This window comes from Pteropus vampyrus, unplaced genomic scaffold, assembly GCF_000151845.1.
Source record: "Pteropus vampyrus isolate Shadow unplaced genomic scaffold, Pvam_2.0 Scaffold333, whole genome shotgun sequence".
NCBI lineage: Eukaryota > Metazoa > Chordata > Mammalia > Chiroptera > Pteropodidae > Pteropus > Pteropus vampyrus.
Genome location: NW_011889114.1, coordinates 182,060 through 196,105, shown reverse-complemented (window position 1 = coordinate 196,105; position 14,046 = coordinate 182,060). Strand labels below are relative to the sequence as shown.

The following is a 14,046-nucleotide window of genomic DNA, read 5'->3' as shown; positions in this document are numbered from 1 at the left end:
CACACACACACACAGGAATCCAGCCAGCAAGCCCGCCAGCTCCACTCCCAATCATCTCCTGCTCTGGCCCCCACCCCGCATGCTCCCACCTCTGCAGCACCCTACCCCCTTCGCCACCCACAGAGCAGGCGGGGGACCTGTGCGCAATGACCAGACCCTGTGACTGCCTGCTTAAAACCCCTGACGGTGCCCCAAACTCCCAGAGGAAGACGCAGGCTTACTTCACCGTGGCTGCTGCACGCTGTGACCCGGCCCGGCCGGCCACCCTGACCTCACCGCCCCCAACACACGCGAGCCCGCCCCCTTCCTCAGGGCCTTTGCTCATGCCGCGCACCCCACCGAGATGCTCGGCTCCGGTCTCCACATGGCCAGCCCCTCGCTGCCACCCGTGTCTCCACCCAAACATGGCCTCTGGTGAGGCTTCGCGAAGCACCCAGAGCATCGCGGGCCCTAGCGGGCCCGAGCCAGTGTCTCCTTCACGGTGCTCGCGACCACGCGGATCTCCCCCCGCCTCCCCCGTGTGCTGGCCGCCCTCCCCGCCCGGCTGGCCCTCTAGCCAGGCGGACTTGTCCAGGGGAGAAAGCGGGGACGGCTGCGAGGTGGCGGGGGGCGAGAAAGGCTCCCGCACTCATCTGGGGTGAAGTGCGGGGCCTGCAGCCCACCGCCCCGCAGGGGAGACTTCTGGACCGAGGGCTCCGTGGGACGGCCGGTGGGGACAGTCACCTTGAGCCAGTTGTGCGACCTCTTGGCGATCTCGTAGGTGGCGTCGACGTCCAGGGTCTTCACCATCAGCCCCTCGCAGGAGTCTGAAGGAGACAGAAGTGAGGCCCCGGTTTGCCGTGGCGCATGGTGGGCGGGGGGCGGGGCGGCCGCAGGCAGGGGCCTGGGCGGGGAGCGGGGCGGTGGCCTCACCTCTCACCGACTGCTCCAGGAACTCGGCGATCTGGTCCGTGTCCTTGGTGTCCAGGGAGGTGGCGAAGACAAACTCGCCCTCCGTCTCCATGAAGTTCTCCCGGAGCAGCTGCCGGCGTCGGGAGAGGGGCTCACGCACCAGGGACTGCAGGGACGGGGCGAGAGGGGACGGACGTCATTATGGAAAGAGAATAAGCCCCTGGACAGGACGCAACACAGTCACAGAGACAACGCCACAGCAGAAAGCCCCAAGGGAAAACCACACGACGGGACTGAGAATTCCAAGAACGGTGCGGGTCAGCGGCCAGGGCGGACGCCATTCTGACCCTGGTGACCTCAGGGGCCTTAGACAGGGAGCCACAGCCCCGCGGGAGCCCGAACAGACTCTCGTGACTCTGATGCCGGTCCCTGTGCCAACACCAGCTGGACAAAGACAGAGGCCGATGACCGCCACGTTCTAACGCAGACGTGCCCCTGAGGATGTTTTCGATGTGCATCCGGGGCCTGTTCCATCTCTGCAAAGTGCCTCAACAGCCCTGAGCTCATTCATGCCCTTTGAGTCTCGATCCATTGCCAGACTCTATCCTAAGGGAAGATTCTGAAATAAAGGTGATGATCCCAGTAATGACAGAAGCAGCAGCGAAAGGTCCTGGCCGCCCACTCCGTGCATTTCAACAAGTGATCAGGGAAGAAATCTAATGAAGCATTTCAGCCGGTCTTTTCCTGAACCAAGTCTTCGGAGTGCCATACAGCACATCTCATTCAGATCTGCCACATTTCAGGGCTCACCCACTATGGGGGCGCTGGTGGCTGCCACACTGGGTGGCACAGCTCAGGTGACCTTTCGGACATGCTCTTAGGTATCTACAGAGAGATCCGCGGTTCGGAGTTGTCGTTTGCCTGAGGTCACCGGCTGGGATGTGTGTGGTTGGGCTACGGAGCCCAGCCTGACTCTGGGGTCTGCACACTGCAACCACAATGGTCGTTCCCTCATCTTTCTGTACGAAATGTCACTGGAAGGATTTTATAACAGAAACAGACCGTCGATGGACAAGGCCTAAACGTCCCCCTGGAGGGCTAGCAGCAGGGGCAGCTCACAGCCGCCCCTGAGAAGGAACCAGCGTCAGAATGGCCTGCGGCAGGGCGGGGGAGGGGCCAGCGACACCGAGCCGGGCGGAGTGGACACCACGGAAGAGATCCAGAGCAGCGGGATCCGCTTCCCGCCTGACGCGTGCCCACGCGCAAACCCCGGCTGGACCACAGATTTCGAAGCAAAACACAAAACCAGACAGACGTTAGAAGCAAAGCTAAGTGAAAGCTTTAGAATCCTAAGAAAAGGATGACCTTTTTTCCTTTTTGTTTTTAAATCCTGGGGATGAGGATGCATTAAAGGGAAAAATGATAAATTTGACTACATAAAAAATAACGGTTAAAAAATAAGTTCTATACAGCCAAAAGACCAAAAAAACAAAAACAAACACCAAATAAAGGCTATTTGAAATGCTCGTGACTCGAAGAACACAGCAGAGTAGGGACCATAAAAACGTGAAGAAAACACAGAGCATTTGGTATCTGGTATCCCCTCCTCCCGGAGATCCTGGGAAACAAAATCAGAATTGCGATGAACTTCATAGAGCTACTTTATGAGGGTAAATGCTGTTTTTCACTGGCCTCGCAAGGTGACGGTTCAGGCGCTGGATGCATTTTAGCACTAGGACCATGACTGGCTTCACTGGTCCTGGCAAAGGACCACGGAATCCGCCTCCTCAGAAACTTTTTCAGACAGAAGGACACCAAGAACCCACCAGACAAGTCACAAGTGGGCGAGTCACAGAACAGATGCACGTGGCCCACGAGTCCGAAAAGACACTCCACTTCGCTAGCAAGTGCGAGGGGCCAGCTGTCACTCTTCAGCTACTAGATCGTCAAAGATCATCTGGGATGAAGACGGTGGTGGCAGTTAATCTCGAATGCTTCCACGTGCCCGGGAAGCACAGCCACCGTGCCCCGCGCCCGGGACCACTTGACCTGCCTGTTACAGACGGAGCAGGTGCTACCGTTAGGTCTTTATCACGGGTAAGGAACTGAGACGTGCAGAGAGCCTGAGTCACTCGTCGGGGGCCACGTGGCTACGAGTGGGGAGCGGGATGCGAAAGCCGGAGGCCTGGCGCGGATTCTTAGCCCGCGCCCACCCTGGGGCGGCGGTTCTCAAACTCTTCAGTCTCGGGACCCTTCGCACTCTTGAAATCGACTGAGGACTCACTGCAAAGAGCTTCTGAGCACGAGGGTTACATCTCTTGGTATTTCCATGTTCGTGACACAGTATTAATAGTATCACATTCACACACTACTTGTTTTTGTTCTTTTGGTCTTTTGTCTGTATAGAACTTATTTTTTAACTGTTATTTTTTATGTAGTCAAATTTATTATTTTTCCCTTTAATGCATCCTCATCCCCAGGTAAAAACCTCAAATACATTAATTCACTAAATAAATCAAACCCAATATGTTAACCCAACCTTTCTTATGAAACGTCTACATTTTTAAAAAATTAAGGAGAGGCATTATTTTGCATTTTACAGGTTCCTTAACATCTAGCTTAACAGAGGCTAGACTCCTCCATCTGCCTCTGCACCCGGATGGCTGCAGTACGCAAAGAAAATCCGCCTGACACAGATGTGGGCTTGGAAAGGGGCGGCCTCACAGCCCCCAAGAAAGGGTCCTGGCCTCCCAGCTCGACGACAGGGCAGAGTCAGAAATGAAACTCAGGATGTCAGCTCCCAGGCTCACAAACCCCCAAAACCCTGCCCAACCCCCGCGGGCTATGCCCGGAAACAGAGCCGGAACTCACCTCTCCATTGAGGTAGATGAGGTCAAAGGCGTACAGACACACCTGCACCTGGATCTCCGCAGCGTCCACCTCCTGGGTTGGGGCAGAATGGACGGCAGGGCTTGGGGGAGGGAGCGGGGCCTGGCTGGGTCCCCCCACTCTCCCCTTTGTCAGATACTCGCTCTCCTAGTCTCTCTAAGAGCTGACGGTGGTGACGGCACACAATTCTGGCCAGTGAGAGTAACAAGGTTTGCTGGGGTGCAGGCTGGGGGGCTCCTGGCACAGACAGACCTTTCATGATAACACAGAGATGTAGGGAACTGGCTCCTCCCCTGTCCCACTCGGCACTCTGGGGCGGGAATGTAACGGCTGGAGCTGGCGGCCATGCTGCCAGGGCTGGAAAGGATGGACCCTGCCTGACGCTGTGCCCCTGGAGCCTAGGGGACGGGCCCTCTGGAGCCTGGGGCTGGGGGGCGAGGGAGGATGGGACGGCAGGCGGGGAGGCCCAGGCAACCTTGCGTTTACGGGTGGTGAGCACTTGGAACGGCTGGATCTGCTTCTTCTCCCGGTCCCAGGCCACAGCTTCGGCGTCCAGGATGAAGGACGTAACGGACGGGAGTTTGATCTGAAAGGCGCAGGGGAGACCTGGGCTGGTGAGGAGTGGAGGACGCGGCCAGCACACAGGCAAGCCAGCCTCCCTTGTCCTGTGGCTCTCAGGTCCAGTGATGGCCCAATGCCAGAGACACGTACAGGCAGACCCCATGCAGGGCCCCGCACCGAGCTGGCCTGGACCACCTGGGCTTCTGCCCCGGGAATAGCGATGCGGGTGCCAGGTGCCCACCTTGGGGATGCGGCTGATGATGTCGGGGTACTTCCCGGTATTGTCTTCCTGATTCCTGCTGAAGATCTTCACCTCCCCGCCTTCCAGGAGGTGGATCTGTGACAGCGGGGTGTGGTGGGGGGGAATCAGAGCCTGGTCCACCCCAGGGGCCCCTCCTTTCTCTTATGATGCCATTTTCACTGGGAGAAGGTTCCAGAAGCTCTGAAGGAGGAACTGAGCGAACCGTCTCCATTCAAACAGCACCTCCCACCCGTCTGTGAAAGCCCCACCATCTTTTCCTCACCCCCAACCCCTCCTCCCATCGTGCTGAGTATGGATGTGCCGAGCCGTCTAGATGGTGTCAGGCTGCTAATAGCTTCCTGCCTTTTACTGTTATTTTAATTCAGTCCGGTCGCGGGCCCTAAACAGAGCTACGTCGATGCCACCGGGCGTGTGCGTCATCTGGAGAAACGGCTGTGTGTGAGACATGAGTGCACGACTGGAAACACACGTGCACGCACGTTCCAGCCGCTGTCACTGCGGTAAACCATTCCGTGTTTTTCTCGCAGCATGTTCTGAGGATCCACCCACAAGGCCAAGCGTCAGCGGCCCCACAGGACGGCGCCATCCACGCCTGCTCACGCACCCCCGGGAGAGGGACACAGATGCGGCCCCCCAGACAGGCTTCCGTGACCGCCCGGGACACGCGGTGCCGCCACGATGACGAGGCCCGCGCGGGACAGCACGCGGCCAACCCCAGTTGCTCCTACGGCCGAGTCAGGGCTTTGATTTTGTCAAATAAAATCCACTTTCGGACGAGCCGGCGACATGGTTATTTTCACGCACCTTGCACAGGGCTGGGGACTGGGCCCCAGGAGACGTGCTGCTCTGAGCCGGGGTGACCGCCCCCGCCCCGCTCCCTGGCACGTCCCTCTACCCCTCTGACCTGCGCCCCGTGACCTGCGCCCCCCTCACCTGTGCCCTCTGCCCATCATATTTGTACTCGCAGGTGAAAGCCGCCTCCTCAAAGCGCTTCAGGACCTCGCCGACGCCCCGGGTCGGGTGGGCCAACATTGGCTTCAGGGGGACCCCTGGGATGGGGGGGGAGGGTGCATTAGGAAGGACGGTGGCAGAGGAACTGCCCATCATAGAGACTTCTATCTGCACGCAGGAGTGCCATGTGCAAGGTCTGGGTGACAGTCTCACAAGGAGTCTGGTTGTCCCCTTTGCCTCAACTCAGAGCGTAGAAAAGAGGTATGAACTATTATGTACGTTAGGGTGACAATCTTGGGAAGACGAGGGGACAAGGCAGAAGGAACCCAGGTCCCTGGGTGATCCCTGGAGCAGAGCCCAGCACCCTCCCTGGCCACCTGCCCTCCTCGGGACTCTTGCGTGTTAAGAGAGTGTCTGGCCTGCCCCACTGCCTTTTGGGGCATCTGCTACAGCAGCTTCATCTGTACCCCAACTAAGGGGTGGGGGACTCCAAGGAGAACTGGAGTGGGTCCGAGCACCAGGGAACAGGATTCTGCCCTGGGGGACAGAGGCGCCCGCGGGTGCCCCAGGAGTGGGAACCCGTCCAGCCACCTGGAGGGCAGAAGCCCAGGCCAGGAGGAAGGGAGGCCCGGCCCCAGCTCCCACGACCCAAGCCGGCCGTGCACAGGGTGAGGCTGCAGTCGGACCTCGCAGGGCCCGGGGGCTCGTACCTGGACTCAGCCTGCAGTGCTCCGGGAGCCGCTCCAGGCCGTGCTCCAGCAGCACAGGGACAACGCGGTCCAGGTCAGGCACCTCGCTGGGGGTGGGGATGGGGGGAGGAGGGAGGACAAGGTGTCGTTCTTCCCAGAACTCAGGCAGCCCGGGTACTCTAACCTCTGGCTGCAAGATCTGCTTGTGTCTGCCTGTCACCTTGTCCCGGATCCCCTCCCTCCTCTCCCTGACCCGTCGCCGTCTCTGCTGTCTGTCACGGTCCTCCCTCAGCACCACTATTCATCACTGTCTCCCGCGGCCTGGCCACCACCCCCATCGGTCATCTTGAGACCAGGGTCTCTGACTGGGCCCCACGGCAGAACCACTCAGGATGTGTTAGCAACGACGGTGACGCGCGTTCCTTCGAGGCTGGGCCACCTCCGCGGGTGCTGCTTCACCTGTCTGGGGTGTGCCTGGGAGCAAGTCCGTAGAGCCCCGTGCACAGGCCTTTCCCCGCCTGTGCCCAGCGCCCCGCGGCCCCAGCCCAGAGCAGCTGCCTGGGGCACACGTGGCACGGCATGGCCCTGCTGCCGCTGGCACTCTCTGGGCGGTCACTGTCTCGCTGTGGCCAGCCCCCTCCACGTGGCTCTCCTGGAGCCCTCAGCATTGCCCCAGGGACGCCCTGACCCCGCTCTGTGTGTCAGCCACCAGGCCCTCTGCGCGTCTGCTGTGGCCTCTCCGCACGGGCAGCCCCGTCTGCTTTCACCTGCCGCCCACATCGCTTTGCCTCTGTCCGTCCCTGTCACTGACCCTTCACTGGGCACCGCCTTCCCGACCTTCGTCACCATCCTCGTGCCCAGGACCGACCTTATCTAAATCAGCACCCTGTGCTGTCACAGCCCCATGATGGTCACTGCCTGCCGGCCACCGGCCCCTCTGACCCCCGCCCAGCCCCGGATCTCACCAGAACGTTTGCTTCAGGATCATGCCTTGCTCCTCCAGCCACGTCTTCCTGGCCTCTGCTGTCCTGCCCTTCCCAGCATCCACCACGGCTGGGGGGAAGCCGAAGACAAGACCCACCTGAGGTGGCTCTGGGACAGCCTGACCCCTCAGCCACCCCGGGATGCAGCGGGTGATGGGGTGCACGGCGCGGGGTGTGACCTCGGCAGTGGGGGCAGTGCCCTTGGGGAGGCGCCTGGGGGGTGGGGGGAAGGGCACCAGGATGGGACACAGGGGCTCACCTTGCCCAGGGGGCGTGAGGCTCACGGCCTGGGCGAGGGCGGCCAGCACCGACTGCTCTGCTAGCCCGAGGCGCAGCCGTCCGCTCAGGGCTCTGGGGGAGAGAGACGAGGGCAGCGGGCTGCCGCACGCCTGTCCGGCCCTGCCCTCTACTCCGGGCTCTGCCTCCTCTGGTGTCCCCCAGCTCGACCCCTGGCAGACTCCCTCCTCAAAACCAGAGCCACCTTCGCAGCCGGAAGGGACCCGAGACATCGCACGGCCCCACGTAACAGGTGGGGAAGCTGAGGCTAGCCAGCGAGTCACAACCACCGGCATTTCCCGGGGGCGGCTGGCCTGGAACCGGAGCTCAGCCTGCCCCACTGGTGCCCGCCAGTGTGAAGGTCAAGGACCTGTCCCCAGCAGGGGCCTTGCTCTGAGCCAGGGACCTCGAGCGCCAGGCCTAACGTCCCCGTGCCTCTGGCTCCCCTCCCGTGGGCCACGGTGAACACACCAGGGCCCGCCTCGCGGAGCCACGGAGAGGAACTGAGGGGCGAGGCGTGCGGCCGGGCAGGGCGCCCAGGCGCTCCGGGACGGCAGTGGCTCGTCTCCGCTGTCACGGCCACCGCCTGCTCCTGTGCTGTGCTGCCCGGCGCAGGCCTAGGCAGCCGTGACGGCGCCCTCCACGCACCGGCCCAGGACCCTCCCCTGGCAGCTGGCCCGAGAAGGGACATCCCCTCGGGGCCGGACGCTTCGCTCACGCTGCTCCCCAAGGGGCTCGGGATGCCAGCAGGGGCCCCGCTCCCAGCCCTCCCTGCTCGCACCCCTCCGTGCCTCACGGCCGCACACTCACCTGGCGATGAACCGGGCTTCCGAGTGGCGGCAGGCAACAAACAGGCCTTTGATGATCTCTATCTTCTTGGCTGTGGACTGAAGAGGTGGGGGACAGCGGTCAGGGCCTGGGGGCAAAGGGAGGGGACACCTCCTCCCTGCCATCCCAGCCACCTGGGGAGTTGACACCCTTGGAACACCAGCCCCATGCGCAGAAGAACCAGCTCTCCTGCCCGCCTCCGCCCCTCGCTTTACGCAGCAAATGACTTGAGTCCTGTCACGTGACGGACACTAGATCAGGTGCCAGAATCCCGAGAGGAGGACCCCTCAGTCCTGAGAGCGGGAAGCAGGGAGGGCAGCCCCGCAGCCCGCAGCGGAGCTGAAGCGACCCTGCCCCAACCAGTCTGAGTGGACGTCCTCTCGCCACACACACAGCTTTGGGTCCCCGAGGTGAGGCGCAGAGGGTTCTAGGTGCTGGGGCGCCCCGCCCTGCCCCACTCACCGCGCTGCCAGTGAGCCGGGCGATGTCCCGGAATTTGGCGAAGACCCCAGAGGCGGTGAGGGTGGGCGGGGGCAGCATGAGCCTCTGGGTGCTGCGGCTGTTCTCAGCCACCAGGCCCACGTCACCCTTCTCGGCTGCCTCAGCCCGGACAGACTCGAGTTGCCGACCTGGGGGTGCGGAGAGCCGGGTGGTGAGGGTGAGGAGTGTACCCCGTCTCCCCCCGACTTCAGCCCCGGCCCCAGCTCCTCCTCTCCGTCCCCTCGGCCCGCCTGGCTGCGACACAGGCCCGGTGCCTGCACAAAGCCACGGCCACCGCCCCTGCCGCCTGCCCCACCAGGCCCTCCCACCTCGTTGGCCTCTCTTCGGGGTCCCTCTCAGATCCCCCCGACCTCCCCACTTTCTCCACGCTCTGCTCCCGTCAGCACTGCCGCCTCAGCCCCCAACCTGTGGCCTGGGCCACTGCCTTGAGAAGGACACCGTCCCCAACGCCAAGCTCCAGGCCCTGCTGGGGCGGCCCCAGGTGGTTGAGGCTGAGGTAGAGGATGGGGAGGAGGTCAGACGGCGACAGGGCCACCACGGAGCGCAGGAGGTTGCTCAGCGTCTCCACCATGCGGAGCCTGAGGAGGGGAGCGAGTGCCAGGCGAGGGGCAGAGGCACACGGGCACCTGCCCCCAGCCCGGCCAGCCCGGCCAGTTACCGAGCCGAAACCTCCTCGATCTTCTCGAACGTCCGGGCCACGGCCAGATAAGGGACCCTGAGGAAGGAAAGGGGACACACGCACTGTCCCTCCGCCCGCTGCCTCCCCACGCCTCCTGGGGACGGCCTTGCGAACTCCCAAATGTAAACGTATGCCACAGGGAACCCCCTCCCTCCCCAAAGTTTTCCCTCTGTCCCCTTCAATGCTGCTCTGTCCCCAAAACACGATGGGACAGATTTGACAGTTTCCTCCAACGGAGGCCTCGGTGAGAGGCGCCCCACAGCGACAGGGACTGGAGAGACAGTGTTGGGGGGGAGGCTCACTTTTGGCCCTGCTTCCAGCAGGCGTCTTCAACGGGATGGTAGCTGTTCTGGGCAGGATTGTAGCCAGATGGCTCCGGCGGGCTGTGGAGGCAAAGGGGACAGAGGGTGGGCAGGTGCCCGGTCATGGAGAAGACAGTCCTCCAGCACCGGCTGAGCCCCTCCAGGCCAGGCTGCTCCAGGCCCAGACGTGAGAGCGAAGTCTGCCGACCTGGAGCTCACGTTCCAGTGGGAGGGTCTTGCGAGGGGCGGGGGAAGAAAACACACAGACACACACACACATGCGCGCGCGCGCACACACAGACAACAGACACAGACACACACGTAAGTAATGCTAGGTATTAAGAAATGCTTCTGAAACCAAAACCAGGTCGAGGAGAGAGGCGGCTGGGGAAGGCCTGAGGGTGGACACGTGGGCATCAGGGAGAAGAACACTCTGGGTGGCGGGACAGCAAGTGCGAAGGCCCTGAGACCGGAGACACAGACTCTCCCACCCTGTCTGAGGAACAGAACCAGGGCCGGCAGGGTTACAGCGGACGGCATGAGCTGACTGTTTCTGAGTCTGCTCCAAGAGGCCGGGGACCCTTCCGGGCTTCTCAGCCACGCTGTCCCCCACGCACGCACAGGGTGGGGCCGGCAGGACACCTGCCAGGGCTGCACTGCGCACACATCTGCTGGTGTCAGCCCGCAGATGCGGACTCCTCCCGGTTTCCCGGGCGAGGATCCTGGGCGCAGAGTGGCTGACCGGCAGGGCCCCTAGACTGCGCCCGGCACCTCTGCGTCGCAAACGCCACCAGATGGGCCTCGCGCTGCCCTGGGTGCAGTCAGACCCACCGGGGTCACGCCTGCTCCATCACCGCCAGCTGCGGCACCCTGAGGACGCAGCTTCTCCAAACCCATGTCTCCATCGCATGGTGGAGCCACCGAGCCCTCCCACGATGTGCCGTCACAGGGTCAAGCAAGACGCTCAGGTGAGGCTCCCACATCTCCGGGCATTTTGCAGAGAACATTTTTAAAACAACCTTGGCTTCCCAGCCTCAGGCCTGTATCTGTACCAAAACGGGGGCGTGGAAGGGGCTGGAGAAGACTCAGGATCTCCTCAGCTCTCCAGAGTGATTCCGGTGCCAGGCGGGGTGTGGGTGCTGAGCTGGGCGGAGCAGGTGCGGGCTGTGCCCAGCGAGCGGCACAGACTCCATAGCGGGTAGAAAGTTCTACAGCCAGACCGCCTGGCCCCCGTCCGGGGCCTCAGCGGGCACTGCACTCACACAATAACAGCAGCAGCTGCAACCTGCTGAGGTCGGCCGTGGCCAGGCGGCCAGCTCTGGGAGGGACTACCCCAGAAAGGCTGCCGCTCCCCCAAGGCGACGCAGCCGGCGAAGGTGGAGCTGGGATTCTCACGACGGCGTTCTGCCTCGTGCCTGCGTTTCCCATCGCGAAATGGGGACCGCGTCGGCACAGGTGGCGCTCCGCCGGCCTGGCGCGGCCACCCGCGGAGCAGAAGCTGTGCTCTGCCATCGACACATCCCCACACAAAGGTGAGAGAGGCAAGGTCCCGAGGGTTTGTCTCCTGCGGGCAGCCATCAGAGATGGACGAACGATTAGGCTGGGAATCGCATTAAAAAAGTCACAGTATCCCACGGAATAAACAGGATGGAAGACTTTACGTGTAGGACGCTGATTCTGTTAGAGAAACTCATTCATTAACACAAGAGCAGACGCACACCCAGGAGGCTAGATGCGGCGGTGGGGCGGAGCCCAGGCTTCGGAATCAGGGGGACCCGGGGCCCGGGCCTGGCCCCACTGCCACCGTCCCCCACAGGACCCCTGCGGGGATGAAGCGACGCGGCCTAACAGAATCCTCGGGCGCCGCCGCCGGCATGCAGGTGTTCGAGAAAGGAGGCGACTGTCCCCACGGCGCAGCCACACCCCGAAATGGCACCGTTCGACCTCAGCTGGGTCCAAGACCGGCACTACGAATCCCTCAAACACTTGTGCTGGAATAATTAGGGTCGAAAGGACTCTGTGGTTCTGTCTCCTTTGCGGAGGCCTCGGATCCGATCGAGGCGACGCTGGCTCACGGTGCGATCCCTTCAGGCCCACTGTCCCTTCTAAGCAGTGCACTGACTCACCCCTCGGGCGCCTCCTTCCTTGGGGTGCCAGACCCCTCTTCTCTCACTTCTGTTTTGGCTGCCGGCTTCCGGGGAGCTGAGAAGGAAGCCAGGAAATTGTGGGTCCCTCCCCTCCTGGTAGCCACCCCGTCGCCCCGGAGGGGGTGCCCAGCCAGGAGGGATCCGTTGGACCTAACTCAAGGGCAGGCCACAGGGATCTGCGGCTGTCTTAAGAAAGTGCCACCTGCCCGCCCCCTGCACCGCCCCGGGAGGTGACCGGGAGAAACGCACCGAAGAAACTGTTGAGCGTCTTGGGACCCCTGGCGAGAGGCTTCGCCCGGTCCTCCTCCCGCAGCCCCTGGCCCACGGCCGCCCCGGGCTCTGCACCGCTTCCTGCCGGGGGCTCTGCTTCTGACGAGCGAGAGGTCAGGCGAGAGGTCAGACGGTGACGATGCAGACTTTCCCACCGCGAGTCTTTCTTTTTTAACCCCAAGGTCGTTCTGACCCTGCGGATGGAAAACCTGACCCATCTTGCCCTTTGCCTTTCTCTAGCGGATGTACTGAGCCTCGAGCCTGAGGCTTTTCCGCCAGTACTAACCCACGGAATTCCAGCACGCGGCCTGACCCCGGAGACCTACGGAGAGCGACACAGAGAAATCCCGGCCCGACAAGGAGGCAGCGGCCCCGCTCCTGCAGCTGCAGAGAGGCAGGTCTGAGCCGCACCCTAAAAATGTCCCCGGGGCATTGCTTCTGACACAGCAGCCCCACGCGCACCGGACGGCGGGGCTTGATCTGCGACCTGCGGGGTAACACCAGCCTCTAAAATCCCCTAAACTGGCCTAAGATTCCCAGTTATCTAACTCCGAAAATGATTGCTCAAGTAATGACACTTGGTAGCTACGAGCTCGGAATGCTCTGTTGCACGAGGACTGGTTCTTTCTCCACGTGCAAGGAGGAAAAATAGTGACAGAAGCAACAGTAAAATCTAGGATTCCCCCAGAATTCGCATCGAAAGAGCACATTTGGGAATCCACGTCTCATTCACGTGAACTGTCTGCCAAAGACACCTGTCGCGAAGACCAGAGTCAGCGAGCCGGGGCTGCGGGGGGAGGAGGATCGAACTCACCGCAGGCCTCGGGGAGCTCGGGGGGCACCATGGGCAGGTCCTCCTCTTCTGCCTCTTTCTCTTCGGCCCTTTCCGATTCTGGGGGACTTTCTGTTGGGGTCTCTGCTTCTGATGACAGACAGAAAAGTCAGATAGCAGAAAGTCACTTTGACGCCCAAGGACATTTCAGCTCCCGAGACATTCTGCTCCTTTTGTTCTTTCTTGAGCCAGTCAAGTGTGTCTATGAAGTGATAAGACGTGGTCGGCCTCTGGCCCCGGGGGACCCGACCCCAGTGTTCGCCTGTGCCGCTGATCGAGGCCAGTCCTTTCTCGTCAACTATTATTTTAGAATTATTCATTGCAAAATAAGAGTTTGATAAGTTTTATGATAACCTGTTATAGATTATAATTAAAAATTTTAAAACTGTCTGGAGAAAGTCATACACACCTCCAGGTTACCAATAAAAATGGAATGAACTTGGAAAAAATGTGTCTTAGTAGAAAGAGGCCACCCACCCCTGTTCCCCCCGACACCGACAATAGCTGAAACTACACAATTTACAGTGAAATTTGTTACTGACTAAAAATTGCCACCAGGAAACGAAATCTCGACCAAACTCAAGTCTTCCCTGGGAAAAGTGAACTGAATAAGGACCTTTTATTAAACAAACGGACTGACAGTGGCAAAGGCTGTGACTGTCACATCTCAGGCCTCAGTGGGTCAGCCCTTTACGGCACATTTCCCCGTGTCACCGAGATGCGGGGAACCCACAGGGACACAGCGAGACAGTTGACATTTTCAAGGGGAGCTGGTGACATCCGCTGCACATGCTGTGAATTACTAACTAGCTCGGGGTATTTCAGCCTTCAGTATCAGGTCGCGTTCCTCCTTTTCCCTGACGCTGTATTTCTGCGAAGCTGGGTTTCCATTGCTGGCTGTGGTAAAAACCAGGTATTACACCAAAGTCAGTGTGGGACAGGAGACGGAAGGTGAGGGTGGCAGTTTGTAATGGGATTCCAAAGT

General features: G+C 61.2%; 1 protein-coding gene across 1 annotated transcript in view; it reads right to left on the bottom strand.

The window, feature by feature from the left end:
- LIG1 (DNA ligase 1) overlaps window positions 1–14,046 on the bottom strand; it is a 24,059-nt gene that overhangs the window by 4,013 nt on the left and 6,000 nt on the right. Inside the window, exons 4-21 of the mRNA XM_023522128.1 lie at window positions 13,869–13,975; window positions 13,044–13,151; window positions 12,209–12,328; window positions 11,939–12,014; window positions 9,813–9,893; window positions 9,490–9,546; window positions 9,237–9,409; window positions 8,793–8,959; window positions 8,313–8,389; window positions 7,487–7,577; window positions 7,209–7,309; window positions 6,265–6,350; window positions 5,537–5,652; window positions 4,583–4,678; window positions 4,256–4,366; window positions 3,763–3,834; window positions 913–1,057; window positions 567–806 (exon numbers count right to left, since the gene is read on the bottom strand). Of these exons, the coding sequence (XP_023377896.1) occupies window positions 567–806; window positions 913–1,057; window positions 3,763–3,834; window positions 4,256–4,366; window positions 4,583–4,678; window positions 5,537–5,652; window positions 6,265–6,350; window positions 7,209–7,309; window positions 7,487–7,577; window positions 8,313–8,389; window positions 8,793–8,959; window positions 9,237–9,409; window positions 9,490–9,546; window positions 9,813–9,893; window positions 11,939–12,014; window positions 12,209–12,328; window positions 13,044–13,151; window positions 13,869–13,975 (2,024 nt within the window). The remainder of the gene's footprint in view (window positions 1–566; window positions 807–912; window positions 1,058–3,762; window positions 3,835–4,255; window positions 4,367–4,582; window positions 4,679–5,536; window positions 5,653–6,264; window positions 6,351–7,208; window positions 7,310–7,486; window positions 7,578–8,312; window positions 8,390–8,792; window positions 8,960–9,236; window positions 9,410–9,489; window positions 9,547–9,812; window positions 9,894–11,938; window positions 12,015–12,208; window positions 12,329–13,043; window positions 13,152–13,868; window positions 13,976–14,046) is intronic.